This window comes from Marmota marmota, unplaced genomic scaffold, assembly GCF_001458135.2.
Source record: "Marmota marmota marmota unplaced genomic scaffold, marMar, whole genome shotgun sequence".
NCBI classification, from domain to species: domain Eukaryota; kingdom Metazoa; phylum Chordata; class Mammalia; order Rodentia; family Sciuridae; genus Marmota; species Marmota marmota.
The window spans coordinates 15,522,687-15,549,272 of NW_026000026.1; the positions used below are offsets into that span (position 1 = coordinate 15,522,687).

The 26,586-nt window shown below is 48.0% G+C and overlaps 1 protein-coding gene across 1 annotated transcript in view; it reads right to left on the reverse strand.

Moving 5' to 3' along the window:
• Positions 1-402: 402 nt before the first annotated feature.
• Mybl2 (MYB proto-oncogene like 2) overlaps positions 403-26,586 on the reverse strand; it is a 35,109-nt gene continuing 8,925 nt past the window's right edge. The window contains exons 3-14 of the mRNA XM_015480561.2: positions 25,899-25,970; positions 25,016-25,108; positions 23,214-23,434; positions 17,979-18,141; positions 13,703-13,990; positions 12,001-12,435; positions 9,875-10,014; positions 5,230-5,329; positions 3,817-3,930; positions 2,819-2,923; positions 1,398-1,544; positions 403-930 (exon numbers count right to left, since the gene is read on the reverse strand). Of these exons, the coding sequence (XP_015336047.1) occupies positions 802-930; positions 1,398-1,544; positions 2,819-2,923; positions 3,817-3,930; positions 5,230-5,329; positions 9,875-10,014; positions 12,001-12,435; positions 13,703-13,990; positions 17,979-18,141; positions 23,214-23,434; positions 25,016-25,108; positions 25,899-25,970 (2,007 nt within the window). The 3' untranslated portion in view covers positions 403-801. The remainder of the gene's footprint in view (positions 931-1,397; positions 1,545-2,818; positions 2,924-3,816; positions 3,931-5,229; positions 5,330-9,874; positions 10,015-12,000; positions 12,436-13,702; positions 13,991-17,978; positions 18,142-23,213; positions 23,435-25,015; positions 25,109-25,898; positions 25,971-26,586) is intronic.

Sequence of the window (26,586 nt, forward strand, 5' to 3'; positions counted from 1 at the left end):
AAGACACCAACCCTGGACCAATCCCCATGACCAAGTTCTTTCATGGCTGCAGAGTCCCACTAGAACTGAGGTGCCCCAGGTCATGCTCAAACAGCACCTGGATCCTTGGCTCAGCTTAAAGCAATGGCTCGTTTGATACCAGGTGAATTCACAGCCAGTGTCATGTAAGGTTCAAATGTACCACCCCACTGCACTCTCCCATCCTGTCCAATCCCACCCCATTTTGGGCCAAGAGTTCTGAGAGCTCGGCAGAGATGCCCACTGGGAGCAAAACCAAGAGAACCTGCTTCCTGATCACTGAGACCCTCTGGGGAAAAGGGTCCAGAGCACCTAGGCCCAGGATGTACAGGCAAGACTGCATTCTGAGGACGAGGGCCCAAGAGAAAGAAGAGTCCAGAGCAGCACAAGGAGAAAGTCAATTTTATTTTTGCAAGAAAAAGTACCAACAGAGGTTGAGAAAAAGAGCACCCAGCCCTGTCCCCTGTCCCATGCAGGGGTCTGAGATGAGGCCAGGCCTGACCTAGACCTGAACTTGGGAGAAGGCAATAAGGCTTGCTCCCTGTGGCACTGGGGAGGGGACAGGCAGGCCCAGGAGTGGGACTTTGTTCTGTTAGCACCAGGACTTGGTGACAGGATAGTGTGTGGCCCTCCTGTCACCACCTGAGCAGTCAGTAGAGGAGGGGCTGGTGGCAGAAGGCTCCCTGTAGTTGGTCTCACTTAAATGTGACTCTTGAATCCAGACCCCTCCACCACCTCCAACCCCTGTAAACATGAGAAACAGGTACATGCCCTCCAGGCCCTTCAGGACAAGATGAGGGTACGCGATGTGTGGCTGGGCTTCAGGCGGCCCAGGAGCTGCCGGGCTTTTTCCTGCATGAAGAGCTGATCCCTAGTCCCCCCGCAGGCCACTGTCTTCCAGGCGCTGGTCATCTGGGAGAAGGCAAGAGGGTTACCATCCAGGCAGGACAGCATGCTCCCAGCAAACCTTTGGGGCCCTGGTCAGGGGGTCTGGGACATTTCTATGACTCTCCCTCTAGAATCTGAAAGCCACCTCGTCCTGAGACTTTCCTGGGGGGCCCTGAGTTAGTGGCTCCCTGTCTGTGGGTTTCAATTGTGAAGCAGGAGGTTGGTGAGGATAGAGATGAAGAGTAAGCAAACCAAACAATGACTCAGCTATAAGTGAGACCCAGGTCAGAGGGGGGACTCTGGGCAGGAGAGTCTCTCCAGAGTGAGGTCGAAGAAGGCTTCCCCGAGGAAGTGATGCCTGGATTGAGATCACAGCATTAAGGTATCAGACATACAGCAGGGCAGCACTCAGGCAGAGAGAAGAACTGTGCAAAGGCCCTGAGGTGAAGAAGGCAGCAGAACAGACCCAAAGGAGGTGGATTAGCACTCACAGGGGCAGGGGCTGGAAAGTGGCCTCGGGGCTTCTGGGCTACCACCTTCTCAGGCTTGGCCTGTAGGAAGCCCTGGTTGAGCAAGCTGTTGTCTTCTTTGACACCTGGCAAGGAGAGGCTGGAGGAGCTGGATGGGACATTTGTTGGCTGCAATCAAAACCAAGTCAGTCACCATTTAGCTACAAGTTGTTAGTGAGCCGGGAAGAAAAACCCAGAATCACAGCCTGGCACTGCCACCTCCTGGCTGCTGAGATTCTGGGAAGGACGTTAACTTCCTCTTTCAGATGTGGTTTAATGAATCCACCCAATCTTTTAAGGGCATTTGCAAAGTGCCCTCTCAGAGCCCTGCACCCAGAAATGCTGGCCCTGTCTTGTGGAGCTCCAGGGCCAACATGCCATCTAGCTTTCCTGGTATCAAAAATATTTACCAACATCAAAGAGATGCAGCAAACCAAGCCCCCCTCCCACCTATCCAGCCTCACTGTCTGCTTGGCCCTTTGCTCCCAACAGTCCACCTGGTCTTGTACAGTGCCCTTTTACAGGGAAGACCCCAGAGAATAAGTGATGGCATCAGGACTCAAGCCCAGGACCCCCAACCCCAGATGCAGGTGCTTTGGGAAATTATTTCACAGGCCTATCTCAGTATAGTGTATGTGCCCAGCGTGCATAAGGCCCTGGGTTTGATTTCCAGCACCAAAAAAAAAAAAAAAAAAGACATACCCAGACACAGTGAGACTTTTCTGCCAGGAAAAGGACCACAGGAGCAGCAGTCTAATTTCAAGACACGATCAGTTGATTCTTAACCTCTGGTCATGACCCACTACTATTCTGTCTCCCTACTGGGGATCAGGACAGGCCAGGCTCACCCTATCCTCAGCTACAAAGGGTCACTAGCACAACATGGTTTCTGGGGACCCATATTCTGTGTAAGCACTAACCTAGCTGAGGTCAGCCAGACCTAGCACAGGAAGCCCATTGGCCTGGGAACCAGATGGCACCCACCTCAGGGCTGATGTGTCCCAATCACCTGGCCATGCCTTGAGACACATCATTGACCCTCTGCAGGGTTACATAATGCAAGGGAGGGTGCTGGGGACCCCAGACTCATGGTTTAGAAACCATGGTATTCTAGCAGTGCAACTCCCACCAAATAAAACCTGTGAGAGAAAGCTGCCAGTGCAGCCAGGGAGGGCAGAGGGGGCGGGGGGTTGGGGAGAAAACAGACTCACCCTTCCCTGCCTTCCCCCTTCCTGCAAGGCCCCACCCTTCTAAATCCAGTCTGAGGATCCACAGACCACCGCAACTGCAACTGACACTGACCAAACAGCTGTAGAGGCAGAAGGCTCCCAGGGAAACTACCCTCCCCAGAGCAGAAGAGCCTCTGTGGCCCTGAGACAGAATGGCCACAGCTGACCCCTTACCAAGGACAGAGTCTTGGGCAGTGTAGACATCATCAGCTTCACATCCTCATCCACAATGTCAAGAGCCAGGGACTTTCGGACTTTCTTGATGGGGCTCCTCCGCAGCTGTGGTTGGGGAGAAAGGAGGTGGTTAGGGATTCCTACAGTTTGCACCTTGATGGCCCTTGTCAGAGATTTTCATGGAACCAGGCACTGCCACACTGGAGTCGAGTGAGGTCTAGCTGGTGGGGACTTGTTGTTAAGAACATGGCGGGGGGAGGGGTGGACCCCTCAGCCCTGGTACAGATTCCATACCCACGTGGACCCCGTCCTGCAGGACACTGCGATAGTGAACAGGACACAACATGAACGTATGTCTACTAAGAAGCCTGCTCTTCAACCCTGAGAGGCCACACACAGCCTCCCCACCCCAGCTTCCATCACACCAAGCATGCCCCTAAACAGGACTGGCAGAGACAGGCGGTGCAGCAGGAGGAGGCTGACTAAGCCTGGCATCTGTGCCAGCCTGAGAACAGTCCTTGCCCCTCACCCAGGTGTGTGTCTCCCTGCTCTGCCTCCCTGAAACAATGCCCCATCCTGCTCAATGGCCCCTCTCCCTTGCCTGGCTAGCTCTTCCCATCTGAAGAAGGCCCTAGGAATCCGAGTCCCCTTCTACTGCCCTTCATCCCACAGGGACTCAGATGGTCAAGGGATATCCGCTGAGCATGCGACTCTACCTGCTGAACTCTATGAAGGTGTGACTAGGTCCTGTCACTACTGCAGCCACTACAGCCAGCCTAGGGCCCACGGCAGAAGAGTCCTATCACAACACTGGACAAACAAGTCTACCACTCACAGGGGGAAGGGGAGGGTCCAGGTAAAATTCTAGGGCCTCACTTGTCTGTTTATCAATAAGTCACCCCACTTTCACCAAGTGTCCCCAGGCCTAAGTTCTTCCCCATGGCTCTAGCTCCCCATGCCTAGACTGGGAACAGGGACCGGGTACCCCCACCACTCACTCCGGGCTTCCTCTTCTGTTTCTCGGGCCTCGTGTCATCCTCAATAATGAGCTCAATGCCAGCCTCGGAACGCAACACCTCCTTCAAGTCTTCCTCCAGGTGCGGGGTCTGGGGCTGTGGGCAGGGGCAGAGGTGGTCCGTGTGAGATCTTGCACACAGGCTGTCTGGGTATGGGACACAGCCTGCTCACAGGACAGTGGGGTCAGTCACAGCTGGGCCAGACGGGAAGCAAGCCTGTGCCAGGACGCTAACTTCGCACATCATTCTCAACCATTAACTGTCCTGCCTTGGACAAGTGGACAGAGACCTCAGTCCCCAAGGATGCCATGGCTGAGAGGAGCCACATACTCCACAGAAACTCCCACAGTCCTATGCAATAACTGGTCTCCCCACGGCAGAAACTCAGGCCTGAGGTCAAGCACCTGCCCAAGGCCATCTGCCTATGCTACACACTAACAGGGACATGCGGATCCATCTCCCTTGCTCAGGCCTGAGGTTTCAGCAATCTCTCCAGCCTCCTGGAAGTGGAGGGTATAGGGCGCAGTGATACATGCCTGACCCCAGCAGGAGGATCAAAAGTTTGAGGTCAGCTTGGGCAACTTAATAAAACCCTGTCTCAAAATAAAAAGGCCCAGTACATCTCTACTGCAGCAGGAGAGGGCAGTGCTGGCTCGTACATGCCACATGGTCCCTAGAAACTCCACCTAATTCAGTGGAGTCCTCCATCGCAGTATGGGGACCCCAGCCCCACAGGCTTCACAGGAGGCTGCACACAGTGAGGCCAGAGGTGCTGCAGACTTTGTTCACAGACGAAGGCTTCTCTGCAGCCACCCCTCTCTCCTCCCCCCAGTTCCCGACTACCCTCTAGTTTCAGAAAGCCCCTGAAAGGTGCCGGCTATTTCTTTTTTCCCAGGGAAAGCCATCGACTTGGAGGAGGATGGGGAAATACCCAGCAGGGGCTTCCTCGCCTGCCATCGCAGCCCTGGTGCCTTCCCTGTGTTCTGCAGGCAACAGGCTCCAGGGTGGGGGCAACTTGCCCCTGCTCAGAAGCAGGCACGGGACCTGAAACATCCTTCAGCTCTCCAGTACCCGCCCTTCTCTTCCCAGCCTGCACTGTACACTGAAAGCAATGCAGCCATTCATGTGTCACATGTGTACCACCCTCCTCCACGATCTACACACTAAGCATCACCAGGACACTGTCACAAATCCCAGCACCTGTCCAACACACTGGAGGTGCTCAGGAAATGTCATCAAGGTGATTAGAGATAGCCCTGCTGTCCTCATCGATAAAAACAGGATATCCACATCTTAGGAGAGAAAAATCCGGAGATCTCAGAGTGGAAGGGCCCCGTGACCCACACGTTGGATGAGCCCACCACTCAAAGACCAGAACAGTGACCACCCACATACCAGGGGCTTCAGTGGTCCATACTTCTCCAGGGCGTTCTTGAACGGGGTTGGCGTGTGAGGAGTGTTGTCCATGGAGTATTTCTGATCTGGGGTTACAAACCTGCCAGGGACCAGAGAGAGGCAGGCTCAGTGAGGGGGCAGACTTCCACCTTCCCTTGGGCCCAGTGGCTAGAGATCCCGCCCAGCTCCCTGCCCCTCGGGTCCAGGTCAGGGCCCAGAGGAAGGGCCATGTTCAGAAACAGGAAGGATAGGAATGAATCTTAAGGGGGCCAGGAGACCCAGACAGCGACAAAGAATGATGCTCAGTCATAGTCCAGACTTGGGACTTTCCAGAAACAAGTCTGTGGCCATGCTTCAGGCATGGTGGTGTGGGGTGGGAAAACCGGAATCTATGAATCCACATCCCTGCACAGCCTCAGGACAACATTGTAAGGCCAGAGCCTCACCCCAAAATCATCATGGTGGGGACAGAAATATGGAGGGAACACATGAGTAGTGAGAAACCTAGAAACAGCCTGGCCCAGAAGCAGAACCACTGTGACCCTTCCCTCAGACACAGAATTCTAAGAATGCTCTCTGCCTATGACAGAGAAGCCTGCTGGGGAAGGGGAAGAGGACAGAAGTGGCACTTCACACCCCAGAGTGCCAGGAACAGAGAGAGGCCAGGGTGGGCAACAGGAACTTCAACTCTGGCAGCAGGTACCAGACTCCCAGAACATGACACTCGTATGCAAAGCCCACTTGGCCTGGGTCACCTGGAGATACTGCCCACTGACCAGGACAGTAGGAAGAAGACACATTTCATCAGAATTCAGGCCAACTCCTGGATGTGGCCACCTGTGCCTCTTTGGCCCCTTCCCTTAGCCTGAACCACTCCATTGGGAGATGACAGACCCAATGCAGGTCACTCTTCCTTCCTTTCTCAGGACTCAAAGCTCAAACAGGGATCCACAATCTCTTCCCTTCCTCTATCCTCCCCCACACTGAGCTCCCCTCTGTAAGAAAGAGTGAAGACAGACATCCATGCCTGGACAAATGTCATACCCCACAGTGCAAACCACACTCCATCTACCTGGGAACTCCAGAGTCTTTTTAACCCACCGCATCAGCAAGACTAAGCGCACATGCGTGTCAGAAGACTCAGGAGGGTGGAAGTGAAGAGGTATGTGGAAGGCAGCCAGGAAGTGGCACGTGTAGTGCTGTAAGCCAGGGGGCTCAATGGGTGGGAGACCACAGAAAACCACACCAGCAAATCAGAAGACAATTTATGACGTTCTCACAGAGGTCAACACAGGGGCTTAAAACAATGAACAGGAACATAAAGAAGAAAAGGAAGGTGAAAAGGGGCTGGGGGTGTGGCTCAGCAGCAGAGTACTTGCCTCACATTCGGAGCCCAGGATTCCTCCTCTGAAACAGGGCAGTAGAGGCAGGGGTAAAGGTAAATAAACACACATTCATAAAGAGCTTAGCAAATTGAAGAGGTAACTAAAAAATGTTGAGCACGGTGGCACTGCCTATAATCCCAGCTACTCAGGAGGCTGAGGCAGGAGGATTCAGGTCTGAGGCCAACCTAGGCAACTTAGCAAGACCCTGTCTCAAAATAAAAATAAAAAGGCTGGGGATGCAGCTCAGTGGTACAGCACCTAAGTTCAATCCAAAGTACAAAAAAAAAAAAAAAAAAAGAAGAGGTAACTAAAAAACAAAAATCCTATAAGGAAGGATCCACAGACAAAGACAATAAAGGAAGCAGCTAGCTGGGCCTCAGATGTTTCCACTACCTGAGTACTGCAGGAAAGCCAAGTAGAGGCCACAGGGTGAGGCCACAGCTATTCAGGATTTCCGTCTCCGCCTTCCTTGCTGAGAAGCAGGAAGAAGGACCCTGTATACCTGTATGGTTCCACTAGTGGACAGACGGAGCCACAAACAGCCAGAGGAATGATAAATTGTGCTCCATTTGTGTATAATACGTCAAAATACACTCTATTGTAAAATAAATCATAAAAAGGAAAAGAAACAGGAAGAAGGCCCAGATCGCAAGAGCACAGTCCTTGCCCAGCCATCTCTGAGAACTCTAAAAAAAAAAAAAAAATCCTGAATCAACTAAGGAAATCAAATTTTTACCCAGGGAAGTCCTGCTCTCATTCAGCAGTTAAACCCTAGGGCCATGTCAACAATGTGTGAGGGGCACAGGGCCAGACACCTCCTACCTCCTCTTCCACAGTTCCCTCCACCTGGTTCTCCCCAAACCCTTACTGTTGCTCCATAAACACAAAGGCACATGTCTACCTCGGAACTGTGCTTTTTCCTCACAGCCATCTAAGAGGCCACCTCTGACCTCCACCAGTCAGAAACCCCTCACCATCACCCTCCTCCACAGGCCTGTATAATTTCTCCGAGTACTTGTCACCATCTGAAAGACCACATACTGGTTTCTGTTTATAGCAGGTCCTGGATTTAAGACCGTTTGACTTACAATTTTTGGACTTTACCCATTCTACTTTTTAGAAATACTGACTTTTCAAGAACTTTATTGTAGAATAGGCTCAGGTTAGATTTTGCCCAACCATCGGCTCAAGTGCTCTACCACCTTTAAAACAGGTGGGGCTCAGCTGTGATATTCAGGAGGCCTGGTGTGAAACTCTCACTGGGCTTAAGGGGTCATAACCCCATGGTAAGCAAAGAGGAATCTAAATTTGTTAATGAACATCCCTTCCAATAAACCACAACCTCTGAGAGGAAAAAAGCCAAACAAAAAAAAAAAAAAAAAGAAAGATGGGATATAAAATCAGTGGGCAACAACATGATACCAATAAAATCTGAACTTTAAGGCTGTATCATTCTTGCCTAGTATGTCTTGGCAAACATCAAAAAGAAGTTTTCAAAGAGAATATTAGCAAACCAAAAAAATCTTTAATTTAAAGATGAAACATCATGCTTCCACTTCTGCTCAAAACAAACTGTCAGGGACCAGATGTACCCTCCCACCTGGAAGAGCAAAGAAACCAAGATGCAACAGATGAACAGGCAAGGTTTAAGACCCAACACCAGGCAACAGAGGACAGTGAACCCTGAGGGGTGGGGGTGAAGGGCAAAAGAGTGAGCCAGCGACTGCTGGCCACAGCACTGGCAGAAGACACCCAGGTGAAGCCTGGCAGACCCTGGAGCTGCAGAGAATTACTGAGTCCAAGGAGTCCCCAGCAGCTAGAGGTCACAAGGCATAGTACCAAAGAGGAGAGAGCTACAAAGGAGAGAGCCCAGAGACATGCAGAGGAGCCAGGGGTGTACTCAGGAGAGTGCTAACCTGCACATATGTCAGGAAACTACCAGAGACAGCGGGAATAACCTGCTTAAAAAAACGTGCCTGGCATGTAAACAAATATTCCTGGGCTTGAGAAGGGAAAAGAAGGGAGGTATCAATGACTTCTGTAGTTCGGCATCTCTGTTTAAGGGCTTAGATATAAAATCTAGAATTCTGGTTTGAATGGAGAATCATTTCTCACAAAACCTATCTTTTTACTAAGAGAGGGAGAGAGGGAGGGAGGGAGGGGGGAGGAGGGGGGAGAGGGAGAGGGGGAGGGGGGGGAGAGAGAGAGAGAGAGAGTTTACTTACTCATTTACTAGGGTACGGGGGATCAAACTCGGGCCTGGAACATACTAGGCAAGCACTCTACTACTGAGCTATATCCCAGCTCTAAAACATATTTTTTAAAATCCACTGTTGAGACTGATTTCTAATCAAGTGATGCATGAGTTCTTTCTAAATTCACCTGTCATCATAAGGGCTAAGTTCATGAACTGATTCCTGAATCACAACTTTCTTCTGGGACACCAGCAAGCTTCTCCTGCAGCAAAAGCAACAGGCAGAGTAGCAAGGAAACAACTACATGTGGAATTTAGTTACCTGAGCCATGGAGTGAAGAATAGAAAGCTCTTCCAAAAGGCAGGTGCTGGGCAGCCCTTGCAGGCTGTTGGAGCCAGGGTTGCACAGAGCCCCAAATATGAGGGGCCAGGGCCACTTCCAGCCCACACGCAAGGCTGTCAAACACTCCAGGTTTGCACTTAAAGTTTGTAAAGGGGGGAACAGATCACCGTTTTTGTGTCAACTTGGGCTATGCTCCTGATATTACAAAACTATCAAGTTAAAAAAAATTAAAATGATAGGGCTGGGGTTGTGGCTCAGTGGTAGAGCACTTGCCTAGCATGCATTAGGCACTGGGTTTGATCCCCAGCACCACCTGAACAAATTAAATAAACAAAATAAAGGGATTGTGTCCATCTACAACTAAAAAAATATTTAAAAAAAAAAATGAGGGCTGGGATTGTAGCTCAGCAACAGAGTGCTTGCCTAGCGCGTGTGAGGCCCTGGGTTCAATCCTCAACACCACATAAAAATAAAATAAAGATATTGTGTCCAACTACAACTAAAAATAAATAAATATTTTTTAAATATTTATTTAAAAAAATTTTTTTAAATGAGGGAGGGAAAAGATAAAATAGCAGGCTAGAATGACAAACATGGAGAGGTGTGGAGTCAGAGGGAGAACACTTTCTGAAACTGATGTGCTTTTCCAGGAGTCCTCCCCACTGCCTCAGGCACACACACCGTCCACTGCTACGGGAGGGGCAGGTGGACGCCAGCACTCACGCAGCATGCTTCTGGTGCAGGGGTGTCTTGTCCCGGTGCAGGGGTGTGGTGACTACCACCTTTTGGCTGCATACTGGAGTGGACGTCAGTGAGGGGCTCTCCAGCTCTAGAGTATCCTGTTTGTTCCAGAAGTTCAGAAACTGCCAGGAAAAAGAGAACACAGGACAGGATGACCTGTGGGCCCTGGGACTGGAGGAGCAACCTTCAGAAGCCCCTCCCCATAATACTGCTGCCCTAAGGCCAATACAGCTGAACAGCAAAGACCAGCACAGGTGGAAAAGAACCCATCAAGCAGCTGTATAGGCCCGGGCTCACAATCACCCAAATCATAGCTGGGACACAATGCAGTAAAGACAGAGAAAGCTGACTATGCTTCCTTTCCAGAAGTAAAACACAGCTTTGAAATGGCCTGTGGAGGCACAGACTAAGACTCGATACAGTTATTAGTCCCTGTGAATCCTGAGACACAAGCACCCTTTGAAAATCAAATACTTGTACACGTCAGACTCAAATCTAGCTAGAACTGGCATCTGTGATCTGAAGCACATCTACACCTAAGCCCTCCCTGCCCGAGAGGTTGTCACCAGCTTAGAGAGCTACCTGTAGGTAGCCTTAGGCCCACCAGCCCAGGCAGGGTCTCCAGAGGACAGCGGCCACACTCCCATCCCTCAGGGCTACTGAGGCAGCCCAAAGCTCTTCTGTCTTCCTTCTCCACCCAGGCCCCCACTCAAGAATGTGTCATGGACTGAACTATGTCCCTCTCAGGCTCACATATTGACATCCAAACCCCAGCACTTCAGAATGGGACTATACTTGGAGATGGGGACTTAAGTTTTGTTTTTCAGTACTGAAGAACAAACCTGGGCCTCATATATGCTACCGCTGACTTCTGGACCCCAGCCTGGAAATGCAAGTTTTAAGAAGGTAATTAATTTTTTAAGAAGACATTAGGGTGGGCCTTCACCCATTCTAACCCAATACAATTGGTGTTCTTATAAGAAAACTATAAAATAAGGGATTTTAAGAAAAAAGACTAAAGATTAGACAGTGTCACACAGTGGAGGAACGGTTAAGACAGAAAGAGACCTTAGAACCAAGGCTGCTCACACCTTGATCCTGGGCTTCTACTGAAGGAAAACACATTTCTGCCATCTAAGCCACCCAGACTATAGTACTTTAATATGACACACCTGGCAAACTGAAACAGGACTTCCCCAGGAAACACCATCAGCCATTTTGAACCATAATCTGAGCCTCAATCCCTCCAGGACAAAGGCCCATCTGCTTTATGCCACTGTTGGGCCTGAATGCCCCCACAGCCTCACAGAGGGCCAGACCCCATGTCTCAGCTCAACCAGTCAGGTTTAGGGAGTTCTGAACATGGAGCAAGGGGCCAGGCACACAGGACCTACCTGTCCTCCCACTGCCCCAGGGCAGCACGTAACCTAGGATACACCCAGTCTCTAAGGCCCATCCTGCCCCCACCTGTTCCAGCAATTTCACTCTTGGTCAAGGTGATGGAGGAAAGGAGTCCCAGCTCTAACACGGCTTTTCAGGAAGCTTGGGTGCCTCCCCAGACCCTTAGAAAAGACCTGGCGTCCTTCCTGGCTCCCCCAACACTCAACATATACTACAAAGCCCCTGGAGACAGACCCAGGACCTGGCTAGCTCTTTGCAAGCTCTTGATGACTCAGCATTCCCCATTTTCTACACTGTAGTTTGGTTAATTCACCTTGAGCCTGTCCCCAGTACTGACTACCTCTCCAAGGGGGCTGTCATCTGCAACTCAGCTCCCTGGGGTACTGGCAAAGCTGCTGTGGAACAGGTGGTCAAAGAGCAGGATCTTCTCCCAGCAGTCATCTGCTGGTTGCTCCACCTCCTGAAAGCCCTCCTGGCCCCCCAGCTTAGATGCATGCACAGTACCACAAGCTACCTCCCTCATACCTCTTATCACAGTTGAGTCTTCCTGCCACAGTGTAAACTCCCCAAGGGCAGGGCCAAATCTGTTTCTGCACATCCCTGAGTTCTGAACATGGAGCACCGGGCCAGGCACACAGCAGCTGCTCAGTGAATACTGGCTGAACAGTGCATGCTTATGTGTCAGGCCCTGAGCCAGGGATACATACCTGGGAGGGTGAGAAGGGGAGAGTCTTTACAGGTGTGCTCTTAGGGGTGAGGCTGTTGCAGGAGTCCAAAAATGACATACTGGCACTGTTCTCTGTGACAGGGGACAAAGCCACTCGCCGCTTCTTCTGCCGCTTGAGCATGGAGGGTGGTGTGCCAATACCCAAGCCTCCCACTTCAGTGCTGGGGGAGATAGGGATCAGTTCACCCCGGCTGCTCCGGCTCAGGTCCGAGATGGTGTGGCCGTCCAGGCGGTACTCTGTGACGTTCGGTGCCGAGGCAGCGGGCTGGCGGACTGGCAGTGCCTGCTGCTGCTGCTGCTGCTGCTGCTGCTGTAATGATGCTTGGGGCTGCCCCGGGCTGCTGTCAACGCTGCCCTCTACAGAGGGCTCCTCGGGGAGGTCGAACTTACTCAGGTCACACCAAGCATCGGGGTCCTGGCCAGAGAGGAAGGTTAGGAATTACACTACTTTTAATACAGTACGACCATTCAGAAAGGAAGATACTCAGGAGTAAACATGGTCCCTCAGCCCCAAACCAATGCATTTCCTCAAAGAGTCTTTGGTGGCACTAGGGATTGACCCCAGGGCCTCGTTCGTGCATGTTAGGTGAGTGTCCTACCACTGAGCTATATCCCCAGCACTGTATTTTCATAGTTACTTTTAGAAATCAATATAGAGCAATGGAAGGGCAATCACAGTGGCCTCCTTGGCGTACTTCTAAAGTAGTTTCAATCCCAACAATCCTGCTGGGGAAACAAGACTTTTCCTATTTTCAGACCAAGAAACTGGCACTGGGCTTCTGAGAACAGACCCGAGTCACCTCAAGTCTTTCCACCTTTACTCAGGAAATGACAGTGCAAGCCCAAAGGCTTCTAGAGAGGGGGTTCTGCTCTGGTCTTGGAGGTGTGGCCCTCAGTAGGATTCAGCCTAGCAGCATTTCTGGTCCTTGGGACTTGCTGGAGGCAGAGGAGGTTCATTCTTAAAGGTGGAAGCCAGCTCAGGGCAAGGTGACCTCAGGCCCACACCCCAATCTCAAGGAGATCCTGGAACTGACAGCATCTGGTAGACCAGAAGCACATCCCACAGGATTGGCCTGGAGCAGGGGGACGGCAGTTTTCTCACTGGTTGCAATTCCCCTTCAGCAGCAGAGAGTAACTATGGAAAGAACCTGAGTTCTGGGTCACACAGCTCAGCCGGATTCCTGGATGATGCAAGAGGTGCAGCCCCCACTGAGGGGCTCTCCACAAAGGAGCCCAAGCCCCAGCTCATGTGGCAACCTTACACGGAGACCGGCTGCTTACCCTGAGCAGCAACAGACCACCTATCACTCCAGAAGCAGCCCTAAAGCTGGCACCTCCTGGGCGTCTCGAGGGAAACCTAACCACGTGTGCCCTGTGCTGTTAACCTGCCACTCGTCCTTGTGGACTCATGTAGTGCTCTCCTCTGGGAAGGCCTTCCCATCCCACCCGGTGATGTCCACAGGGGTCAGGTGCACCCTGCACACCCTGATGCCCATAACAGAGGGCGAAAATTTCATGGTGACCAAGTCAGTGTCTTCAGGCCCTGCTCAGGGTGGTTACTCACATCAGGTCAGTAAATGGTAGTAGGATGACAGAGTGAAGGAAAAGATACAGGTCCGTGAGGAAAATGCTCCCTGCTGGGGATGCTCTGTGCCCACTGTGAGCTGCTCTGGCCAACATACCGACTCGATCAAGTCCAGGGCCTCAGAGAAGCTGGACCCCACAGCAGGGATGAGGAGGTTTGCAGCCTCCACCACCCACTTGTAGGGTAGGCTGATTTCTGGAGGGGAGCCCTCCTGGTCTTCATGCTTGGGGAACTCCTCCAGCAGCTCCAGGGTGTGCACTCCATCCAGCTCTGCAGGAACAGGTTCCTGCTCCTTAGACATGGCAGTTGCCACAGCTTCCCCCTCACTACCCTCCTCTTCCTTTATGGTAATGGGTGCTGAGGGCCAGCTGGTCATGAGATTTTCCTGGTAGACACAAGGGTATATTTTTGTTATGATATAGACTATGTAGCAGTTTCCAGCTAAAAATACACAACTTCAATCTAGTAACAAGCAAACTCACATGAACCCCAAATGAGAGACATTCTATAAAATAACTAGCCACACTGCACACTTCAAAAAGTATCAATGTTGTGAGACAAGAAGGCTAATGAAAGCAACAGAACAGCTAAATACACAGTCCCAGAACGAATATGGGAAAGGGTGGCACATGGACTGTGCATGACGTAAAAGTCCAGAATCAATGTCAAAGTCCCTGAACTGGTTGAAGCTATACTATAGCTTCATACTATTGTAAGTGAATGTTTTTATTTTTTGTGTGTGTGGGGGTGAGGTACGCAGACAGACCAGAGATTGAATTCAGGGACACTTGACCACTGAGCCACATCCTCTATTTTGTATTTTATTTAGAAACAGGGTCTCACTGAGTAGCTTAGGTCCTCGCTAAGTTGCCGAGGCTGGCTTTCAATTCGTGATCCTCCTGCCTCAGCCTCCTGAACTGCTGGGATTACAAGCATATACTATTTATGTGCCCAGCTTCTATTTCATCTTTCGTATGGCAAGTTTGTGACACAGTTGTCGTCATACTGTATGCTCTTTTACATGAATTTATATTCATTTCCTACCTCATTATAAGCTTATTATTGATAGTTTTTCATAACTGGTTAAGTCTATCATGATCTTAAGAAAATAATTGTGCAAGGATTTGTGATTATGCTTTTAAGGAAAAAAAAAACCTATCTAATAACAACACATCCTTAAGTATGTGAAATCTAGGGGTTAAAATAATTCAATCCAGGAGAATGAGCAGAAGTACAGACAAAAGGGTAGCCAAGCGTTAGCAACTATCAAAGATGAAGTTGAATGCTGGGTGCATGGTGGTTCACAGTACTCTTCTTGATTCTACAATAAAAATTCTGGAAAAAGAAAAAAAATGGCATATGGGATTAACCAAGGCCATGTGGAGAACAAGGAGCAGGATTCCACATTAATAGGGAACCAATGAGGCTAGGCAGAGAGCACAGGCCCTGGATTCAGACACAGCTTTGCCCCTGAATAGCTGACTTTGGGCATGTAGTGTGACCTCGATGCCTGTAAAATGAGGACACGAAGGTTCTCCACGCAAGGACATTATGCAGATCAGCAAGGACGCTTAAAGTTCTTGATTGAAATGGTAGCTGTTAATTTCACTGCTGTCAAGTGAATGCAATGAAAACAGTTTGACACAGAAAAAAAGAAGATGGATAACAGGTCAGATTAAAAACTTTTAAATGCTATCTATAATGGGGCAGATGAGATGCCAAAAACACTGTTTAAAAACTGCCATCAAGACACCACCACTTAGGGTCAAGCACACACCTGCAATCCCACTGGCTTGGGAGACTAAGGCATGAGGATTGCAAGTTCAAGGCCAGCCTGGGCAACTTAGTGAAACCCTCAGCAACTTAACAAAATGCTGTTTCAAAATAAAGAATAAAAAGGACGGGGGATGTAGCTCAGTAGTAAAGTACCCTTCAGTTCAAGCCATTATCAAAAACAAAACAAAACAAAAAACCAAAAGAACAGGGCTGGGGGGTTGTGGCTCAGCAGTAGAGCACTCGCCTAGCACGTGCAAGGCCCTGGGTTCAATCCTCAGCACTACACAAAAATAAATAAATAAAATAAAGGTATTGTGTTCAATTGCTACTAAAAAATAAATATTGAAAAAAAAAAAAAAAGAAAAAGAACAAGAACATCACTTAGGAAACCAGTTTTGTAGCTTCTATAAAGTTAGGAAAATACTATATTTATATAAAAGGAACGGAACCCTATTCAAGCAAAAACCTATACCCAGAGCTAAGAATATAGCTCAGAGGCAGAGCAATTGCCTACCATACGCAAAGCCCTGGGTTCAACAAACAGCACAGCAAAAACAAAAACCCATAAAGGGATGTTTCTAGTAGCTTTATTTGTAAACACTACCTGAAAAAAATGTCCCTCAGCTGGTAAATTGATAAATTGCAGTACATCCCTACAACAGAATATTACTTATCAATATAAGGGAATACTACAGATAAACACAACAACATGGATAATTCCTAAATATATTATGCCAAGTGAAAAAGTACAAGAGAGCTGACTATGTATATGGTTCCATGTATACAACCTCCTTATAAAGGCAAAATTACAAACAATAGGCAGATGGCTTCAGAGGACCAGATCAGAGAGAGTGGGCAACTACACTTTGGACTTGGGGTTGATAAAATGTTTAGTATTGATTGTGCTAATGACTACGTGTAACTACATACACTATCAAAAACAGCAGAACTCCCAACTCAGGGTGACTTGATGTCTGTTTTACCTTTCTAACCTTTATAAAATAAATAGATGAGGAAGCTACCAACACAATGGGAAATGTACTACAAGATAAAGGGATAGAATTTTAATATATAGAATAAATACATTTGAAATCAATAAGAAATAAGACAAACCACAATAGGTATGGAGGCGAAGGCCTGTAACCCTTATAAATCAAGAGGCTGAGGCAGGAGGACCACAAGTTTGAGGCCAACCTCAGCAATGTAGTGAAACTCTAAGCAATTTAGCAAGTCCCTGACTCAAAAAATAAAAAGGGCTGGGGATGTGGCTCAGTGGTAAAGCACCCTGGGTTCTATCCCCAGAATCAAAAAAAGAAAAAAGACAAACAAAAAGCAAGTCAAGGCAAATGAACACATTAAGGGAAAACAGTCACCCTAACTAGTCAAAACATTACATTGCGTGTATACACATAAAAGCTTATATACCACACAAATATTCCATTGTAGACAGATAAATATATGTGATTTGTATTTTTTAATTATGACTTTTTGTTTGCTTGTTTTTGCAGTGCTGGGGACTGAACCCAGGACCTAGCTCATCATAAGCAAGTGCTCTACTACTTTGGCCACACCCCCAGACCTGTCAATTATGTCTTAACAAAGGGGGAGGAAATTAAAAAAAAAAAAAAAAACCATCAAAAATAAGCATAAACTAAAGTTAAAATTAAAGCAATGATAATGTTTTTGGTACACATAAAACTGGCATGTATATTATGCAACCACAGTCAGCACTAACAACAATGTGTGAAACAACCAGTCCCACATTATCACCATAAGGACAAAATGGAGCCCAGTGCAGTGATACACGCCTATAATCCCAGCTACTCAGGGTGCCAAGGGAGGAAGATGGCAAATTCAAGGTCAATCTGGGCAACCTAACAAGACCCTGTCTCAAAATTCAAAATAAAAAGGGTTGGGAATATAACTCGGTGGTAGAGCGCCCCTGGGTTCAATTCCCAGTACCACACACACCCAGGAACATCACTGGAGGTACAGGTAAAAACAGTTGGTCTGAGGTGTGGGATGGAGGTATATTAACATGTGCATACATTGGTTTTGTTTTTAAATTTTAAATGTAAAGCTTTATGGTTTCATTTATATGACTGTCCAGAAAAGGCAAAATTACAGAGAGGAAAAACAGATTAGGAAGTTAGGGATAGGAAAAAGGCCAACCAACAGCAGCACAGAGAATTCAGTCTCAATTGTGGTGGAAACTAAACATGACTGCACGCTTTTTTTTTTTTTTTGCTTTGTTTTCTCTTTTTTTAACTGCAAAAATGCTTTTAATCTTAGGACTAGAAAGAGCAACAGGTAAGAAGGAGCTGCTAATGAGGACAGGAGACTGAGAACGCCCCTTCCGCAGCCTAAGTTTCAGTCTCCACACCAGACAGCTCTGTTCTCCTTCGCCTGCAGGCACAGAAATATGTGTGGATGTCTATTACAAGAAAAGGTCCTAGAAACACAGGCCACACTGAACCCTGTAGCAGAACCTGGATAACTGATGTAGATAAGGTGTTCTACGAGATGGTATCAGATAAACGTGAAATGAAACAAACTGGAGGTGAAGCCAAGGCTGGGCTATGGTACAGCCATCTCACCTGGCCTTCTGCAGGCTGGGCACTCTGGTGGCTGTCCTTGTCTTCGAGCTCCAGCAACAAGTACACAGGAGGTTTGCAGTCTTTGGAGTCACTGAGGAAGCCTCCAGTGTCCACCTTCCTTTTGATGGTGGAATTCCAGTGATTCTTCACGGCATTGTCTGTCCTGCAGGGGAAAACCAAGGACCTCTGAACCCCGAGCTCTTGGCTGGTGTACCCTGAGGCACACTGCAATCTCCCTGAACTGAGTTTCACTTCTGTAAATGAAGGTATATCTGGATGAACTCTAAGGTGTCACAGCTCTAAGGCAATGTCTGCTTCTAGCCCTCAAGAATTTCCACCCATCTCTATGAAGTAAACAAATGTATTATTTAGGCTCTGGCAAAATGGCAAAATCTAAAATATATTTGCAACTCTTATTCCCCCCAACCCCTGGGCCATTTTGAATCTGCAAAAACCATAAGCAAACTACTGACTACTGACTCCTGACATCAGTCTCACAATCACCTTGCATGCAAGCCTTGCTCAGCTCACAGACTTATGAATGGTCAGAGAGGGTACAAAGACCACTTACTGTCTACCTCTCTGAGCCTCTCTATCTAAAAAAATATACTACTTCATGTTCCATCACTAATGGATGATGAGGACACATCAGCAGAGGTATAAATAGTATACAGAGGAGGACGATAGAGGAAAAGCACAGAGCAGGACAGGGTTGGTACAACCAGCATGAGGAGGTACAGAAGCACACAGCATGCACTGTAGAGACACAGGACACTGTGGTGCACAGGCGAATGGTGCCCGTGGCAGTCCAGCTGTGCAGCAGTGTCCCAGCAGCACAGAGCACTGCCTTCTTTGGGCTCTGAACAGAGTGCTTTTCCGCTGAGATGTGACCAGAAGAGAGTAACAGCTTAACTGAGCAAGAAGTCAAAGGAGGGTTTGTATCTCTGGCCATTTGTGCTCTGGTCCTACAGGACAGTGCTGGCTGGGCAGCATGTGGGGCATGGGATGCTGGTGTTTCGCCCAGATCCCCCAAGTGTACAGTACACCCAGCCCCCAGCAGCTGTTTTGCTGCCAACAGCTTCTACCTATGACTTTTTCTCTAGAGAATGGCCTTGGAAGACAACCAGAGATGTCCAGGAGCTACCCAACCCCTGCACGCAAACACACCCCTACTGTTCATGTGCCCCACCAGCACATCTTGGCCTCCTTCAGGCCAAGACCAGACTTTACCAGAGACCCATTCTTGCTCCACGCTTTCCCTGTTCTTCTTCACTTTTTCCCTAACAAGTGACAGCCTTTCCTTAGTAAATTCCTTATACTTGCATCTCTGTCTCTGGTTCCTGACCACTAGAAAACCCAAACTACAACATCTCCCAAGCCCTCCCACCCACCAGGTAAGAGTCCAGGGTGCTCCAAACTCATGCCTCTGCTCACAGGTATTTATGAAGCACCCATGGTACACCCATGGAATCATTCCAGTTACTGGGGATACGCCAGCCAATGAGACTGAATGGTTGCCATTTCGTCTCATCTAGTGGAGGAGATAGGCATTAAATCTACCTGCAATTAGGTAGAACTCCTTGGAAGAAAGGTAGAGCACTGCACCACACAGAGGCCACCAGGACCTGACTAGTTTTGGAAGGACAGAGAAAAATTCACTAAAGAAGTAATACCCCCACCCTGCTGAGAATTAAGGACAAGAACCCAGGAGCCACACAGCAGGGACAAGGCGGCAGGGCCCTCCAGGCCCACAGAGCAGCAGAGTTGTCAGGAAGAGTTTATGGTGTTTGAGGGATTGAGAGAGAGAGAGAGAGAGAGAGAGAGAGAGAGGCTAACGACTACCATGTGACTAAGGGTGCCGGCAGATCAAGGCGAGGCTGGTGGCATCTGCAAGGCCAACCAGGTTATTCAGCGTAAGAGGCCTGCATCTCCAACCCAAGTATATCACCCCCAAAAGACGATATACTCAGGAACTGAGTTATGAAAACAAAATTCCTGACTTCAGGAGAAACGTGACCTGGAACTTTCTTTCCTCTCCCTCCCAGGACTTTACTGCCATGACAAAGAAAGGAACCAGAATGAAACAAAACACAATATGGCAAAAATGCCCAAGAATGAGACCAGGGTAGAAGACAGCAGCAAACAGACCTTTACAAGTCCCTGCAAGCAGAATGAAGGTTTATTCTCAGGGAAGAAATGATTGGGCACCCTGGCCACAGCCAAGGGCTGGGATGATGCACCAGGCTGAAACTGGGACTGAACGAAAATCCTAACACGGGAGGGGAGACCCCTATACCTTCCCTATGCCTTGTTCTAGAATTTCCACCAGCCTCTGGAGCCCTAGGGCATCAATCTGAAGAACTCATGCATCTCTGGGGAAAGGAACAACCCAGTAAAAACTCATCAGTTCTTGGAATGTCCTTCTATAAGGCCAGTGGATACTCAGTCACTCCATGACGCAGAGCCCACCAGCAGATAAGCACAGCCTGTGTGCAGTGGGCTTCCAAACCACTTTTAACAACTGGTTCCTGAAGATTAATAGCCAGTCAAGGATCAGCAGACTTTCAAAGAAGCCTCCAAAATGAAATGAAAACTAGCAAAACAAAAGAAACACAGGAAAAGCAGACAATGTAGGAAGGGAGCAGTATTTTCAAAAAACATAACACCAATTGTAAAATAAGTTGTTACAAATACAAAATAAAAACAGGGCCAGAAAATGAAAACAAAAGTACCAGGTGTGGTGGCTTGGGAGGAACACAAGTTCAAAGCCAGCCTCAGCAATGGCGAGGTGCTTATCAACTCAGTGGGACCCTGTCTCTAAATAAAATACAAAATAGGGCTAGGGGTGTGGCTCAGCAGTTGAATGCCTGAGTTCAATCTCCAGTATCAAAAAAGTAAACAAAAGTGTGACCTTATAAGGTAAGACTTCTTGATCCGAATGATTTCCAAAGAAGGATTTGGAAAGAAAGAACAAAACATATACACAATGGACTATTACTCAGCTATAAAGAAGAATGAGATTAGGGCATTTTTCCAGTAAACAAATGGAACTGGAGAACACTATGGTGAGTGGAATAAGCCAGTCCCAAAAAACCAAAGGTAAATGTTGTCTCTGATACATGGATGCTAACACACAAGAGAGGGTGAGGAGGGGAAGAATAGAAGTCTACTGGATTAGACAAAGGGGAATGAAGGGAAGGGGGCAGGGAGGGGAATAGGAAGGACAGTAGAGTTAATCATGACATAACTTTCCTATCCTTCCTTGTATTTGAATACATGATAAGGGTAACTCTGCATCATGTACAACCACAAGAATAGAATCCTCATTAGGATAAGCCATAATCCACTGGATGGATAATATGCCAAAGTACACTCTACTCTGTCATGTATGTCTAAAAAGAATAAAAATAACAATGGCAATTATAAAAGCCACAATTATTAATAACCTCATAATACAGTCATTACGAGGTTTCAAGTGGTGCTCATGAATTTCTTTATTCCTAAAATATTCTTAAAGGAGTGTACTATCACATTCATTTTATAGATAAGTAAAATATATAGAGAGATTTGTTGTTTTGTAATGCTGGGGATTGAACCAGAATCTTATGCTTGTTAGGCAAGAGCTGGACAACTGAGCAACATCCCACCCCCTAAATGAGGACATTTAAAATACAGGAAAGGAGGAAGAGTAGAATTCAGTTTTATTATACCTTATTGCTTTTTCTGTAAAAGATTTCTAATTAGAACACATTGATGTATTTACCAAAATATATTGTAATCCTAATAATCTACCAATAAAAACAATGCTTGTTATAGGAGGAAAAAAAGAAGAAGATCAAAGAAATCTCCCAGAAAACCAAGAGATGGAACATAGTTCATAACTGACAGTTTTAACCCAACCAGTGAATTAATTCTAATAGGGATTAACTGAGTAAAGGCCAGTAGGGCAGGGTGTGTCTGCAGGAGGGACGTTCTCAGGGGCATGTCTTTGGGAGATATATTTCCTGAGCTGAGCTGAGCTGAGCTCTTTCTCTGCTTCCTAACCATCAAGTCTAGAGCCACTTCCCTCCCCCACACTCTTTTGCCACAATACTCTGCCTCACCTGGAGCCCCAAGGGATGGAGCCAGCTTCCTATGGTCTGAGACCTCTGAAACTGTGAACCCCCAAATAAACTTTTCCTGCTTTAAAATTGTTTTTGTTAGATCTTTCAGTCACAATAGCAAAAAAAGTGACTAGAACAAATGCTTTCAATATTCTGAAGGAAATTATTTCCAAACTCTGTATTCATCCAAGCTATCAATCAAACGTGAGGTAGAATGGAGACACCTTTGGCCATGCCATTACCAAAAATTTACCTCCCTTGTACTTATCTCAGGATCCTAATAAAGAATGTGCTTCACCAAAACAAAGAAGGAAATAAAGAAAGAAGAGGGAGCTAACAACAGGAGGGAGGCAAAGGAATGCTCCAAGGTCACAACAGGGCAGGATTCCTGGAAAGAAACTGGCAAATGGAAAAGCAAAGATAAATGCCTGATTGGTTCTCTGAAGAAAAAACAGTAAAAAATATTGCCTGATTCATTCTAAGCTTTTGAAAAATAGCACTTATGGATACTCTAAGGACATGATGGGCCACTAAGAAACACACAAGAGCTATAAGACTTAGAAACTGTGTAAATCAAAAAACAAGGCAAACATTAACTCCAGGAAAAGCAAATGTCAGACAAGAAGGAAACACCTTAGATATTAGAATATTATAAGCACGTTGTCTTTAAGTAAAAATTTCCATAGTATACTGGGGCAACAGGGAGGTTTGAAGGGTAGAAAAGTCTAAGAAATCTAAATTTTCTCCTATAGCTGAAAACCAAGATTCAAAAAGAAACCAGCACATCGTTAATAAATGTAGAGGTAAAAACCAGAAGTAAAAAAAGATATGTTTCAGTAGAAGGTGGAGAAAGAGAACTGAAGTTTCTCATTACAACCTTCCAGTGGATTGTAGCACAAACTGATTTCTGGCTGTGGCCTCCCTTGGCACTGTCTGTCTTTCTAAGATCAGGAAGCCTGGGGGACGCATTTTTTCTCTTGACAATGATGCCTCTGGGCTACCTGGAGACAAGGCTGGATGGAAAGTACAGAACAGAGTATAGGACCTCAGTACACTCAAGGAAGCACGGGCCTTGCCTCCTGGACCATCACCCTGCCTGCACCAGTCCCTAAGCCCCCAGAAGGCAGCTCACCTCCCCGGCAGCATCTTGGCAATCTCGGCCCATCGGTTGCCCAGCACCTTGTGGGCCTCACAAATGATGCGGTCTTCTTCCTCGGTCCAGCAGGACTTCTTCACCTCAGGGTTGAGGTGGTTGTGCCAACGCTCCCGGCACTGCTTCCCCAGCCGGCCCTTCAGGTGCTTGGCAATCAGCGTCCACTTCTTTGTGCCATACTTCTTGACCAGCTCAATGACCTTAGAGAAGAGTCTCTGTGAACCAGCAGGACCAGCACTTCCCTCACCCACTCTTCAGTATCTTCACATCCACATGAGCCTCACTGTGGCTGTTGAGAGGCACCACTGGCCGCACCCCCTCAAGTATCATGGGAGTTAATGGGGATGCTGCTCAGAGGACTTTGTGTAGTCCATGTGACTGAGTCCATGTCCCTGTCAGTTATGGCCTGAATAAACCAAACAAAGGAAAAGGATCCCCAAGATCCTCCTGCCTTCCTCCTTAGAGCTCAAGCCAGCCTACAAGGCTCCAACCCACAGTACCCAAGGATCTCTGCCACTGCAGAGCCATGTGAACTAAGTGTAAGAGACATGTCTTCCTCCTGCCAGACACACCTCAGGTGCCACAATCCCCTGCAGCACTTCTGTGGAGATCAAGAGGGTAGAACCCCAAGGCACAACTAACTATGGCTTGATTTCAGTTCCCAACTGCCACTCAGCCAGGCCCCGTGGCTCAGAACACAAACCACAACAAATGTAGCTACCAGAATCAGACCAGGCCCCTCACAAATTCTCTCTATGTACATTCTCATGTACACATAGGTCACAGCACTCTAAGAAAGACAGACCCTTCTGGGCAAAGGGATTTGGGTGAGAATTATTCAAATCTATTTCTGTGTAGTTTAAACATTTAGAGCAACCACACATCACTTGATTAAAGAGGAAAAAAAAAGGAACTGAACTTGATAGTGCATGCCTGTAATCCCAATGAAAAAAGCTGAGAAAGGAGGATTGCAAGTTTGAGGCCAGCTGGGCAACTTAGCAAGACCCTCCAAAATTCGGTAAAACCTGTTTCAAAATAAAAAAATAAAAAGGACTGGGGATATAGTTCAGTGGTAAAGCACCCCGGGTTCAATCTCTAGTACCAGAAAAAAGAAAGGATTTTAAAAGCAATTTTAACATATCTAGCTTCCTTCTCCTTCCTGCTTTCTTTGGGGGCTGTACCTACAACCACGGAATGGAATCTCTGGACTGACGTGGGGGAGAAGACCCACATGAGGACTCCCAAAAAACAGCCCAGGACGGTCATGGTGCTGCCCTTCCTAGGGTGGACACATCCTCAACCCTCTTTGAGCCTTGGGTCTCCCCACTTATAAAATGGGACTGAGAGTTCATCTTCTGCCCATCTCAAAGGACTATGGTGCTCCCAACAAACAAGGCACCCCAGAAGCTCTGAGTTCCTTTACATCACAATAAAGGAGATCAGCAACCACTGCCTGCTGAGCAAGCCCCTCATGCACATGACCTGTTCACTGTTACAGCAGGTACCGCAGCTGTTTCCTTTCATGAATGGGAAAAAATCGGGTAACTCGTCCAGCAGCCCTGAGCCCATACGTAAGGAGTGGGGAGATCTAGACACTCTGAGGCTCTGAGCCTTGGGGCCAGAGCTGGATAGTGTGGCCCAGTTCAGACTGACAAGCAGGATGAGTCACATCCACCGTTTAACTGGACACCCCTGCCACCAGGCAGGGCAGCCTCACAATGCCCAGATCACTGGTGGTGAGTGAAATCCCACCCTGTGTGCAGCGCCAGGTCAACAGTTACCTTCTGGTCTTCCTCTTTGGTCCATGGCCCTTTGACAAGGTCTGGATTCAAAACCCTCAGCCATCGGTACTGGCATTGCTGGTCCGTGCGGTTCTGGGACGGGAACAGGCAGAACAGGAACCTGTGAAAACTTCTAGGATAACTGGACTCTGGCTGAACACTGGGCTCAGGGCCCTGGGGCCTCAGGTGGGTGCACTTACCCCATGCACCCATCACATGCTACACTCCCACACGACAGAACATGGGTGCTTTCCCTTTACTATAAAGCAGGATGAACTCAGGCCCCTGTGGAAAGCCACTTCCCACCACCTAAGCACAGGGGACCCTTCTACAGAAGCTTTGTGGGGCATGAAGGAATCCCTGTTTTCTGGGGAAGCATGTTTATTCCTTGAAATGTTCAGATAACATACAAGACAGGGAGCTGAAGGGGGAGAGGGAACTGCTGACTCTGCCCCTGAGCTGTCTGAGGAACCCCAACCATCAGCCAGATGGGAGCTACAGTGATACTCCTGCCTCCAGTCACCTACAGCCTGGGTGTTAGGGGTGCCAGCGGGGGCCCCTCATCCTCAGGGGGCTCTAAATGTTCAGATGTGGAGGGACCAGCCAGCTCTCCAGGGCCCCCACTGTGAAATCTGCTGCAAGTATCACTTCCCCTCTGTAGAGAAAATGAAGCATCTATTCTCTCCAGTTTTGCAAGAAATGCAAATAGGCCATCGACCACATACTGCAAATGTCTCTGAGCCTAAAGGCTCCCAGGCATGCTGAAGTAGCTGAGAAACATTTCTGGTAGGCTTCCTCAAACTGGTATGGGAAGAAAAGTCCTGGGACACACTGGTTACCCAGACCCTTGTCCTACAAAGGGGCTCCAGAGAGGCCTACTCACGGGAAAGTGGCTGGCCAAGAGCTTCCAGTCTTGCTGTCCAAACTGCCTCACCAGAGCCCTCAGCTGCTCATCCTGCCAATGAAAGGAAGACCAGCTCATATGTACAGGAAGTCTCGAAGCCACCCCTGATACAGCCTCTTTTATCCACTCTTGAAGTGAGCACTTACTCTGTGCCAGGTGCTAGTCACAACAATAGCCAGCAACAAATGTGACAGGACCTCATAAGGCTTACAATCTAGAAGGAGGCAGATGCTAATCAAACTGCCCACAATGCCCCCCTTCTCTATACAGGGGTGTAGTGATTGCCTAACCAGGAAGACCAAGGGAAGGTTCCAAAGAAATGCAGTATAGCTGGAATGCAGAATGGTTCTAGAAGGGATGGCAGGAGCCAGACCACAGGTAGAATTTAGGCCTCTACCTCCTAAAGCCACTGGTACAATTTGGGCAATGCACAGTTAAGGTTCCATGTGCTTGTTACAAAGTTCCCTTTGGCTGCTGCAGAAGGAAAAGAGTTGAAAGAAGGCAGAGTGTATATGAAAGCCCTTATCATACCAAGACCAGAGTTTATGGCAGAATCAAAAGTAGCTGAAAGGATAGGCTGGGGATAGAGCTCAGTTGGTAGAGTGCTTGCCTTGCATGCCCAAGGCCCTGGGTTTGATCCCCAGCACCAAAAAAAAAAAAAAAAAAG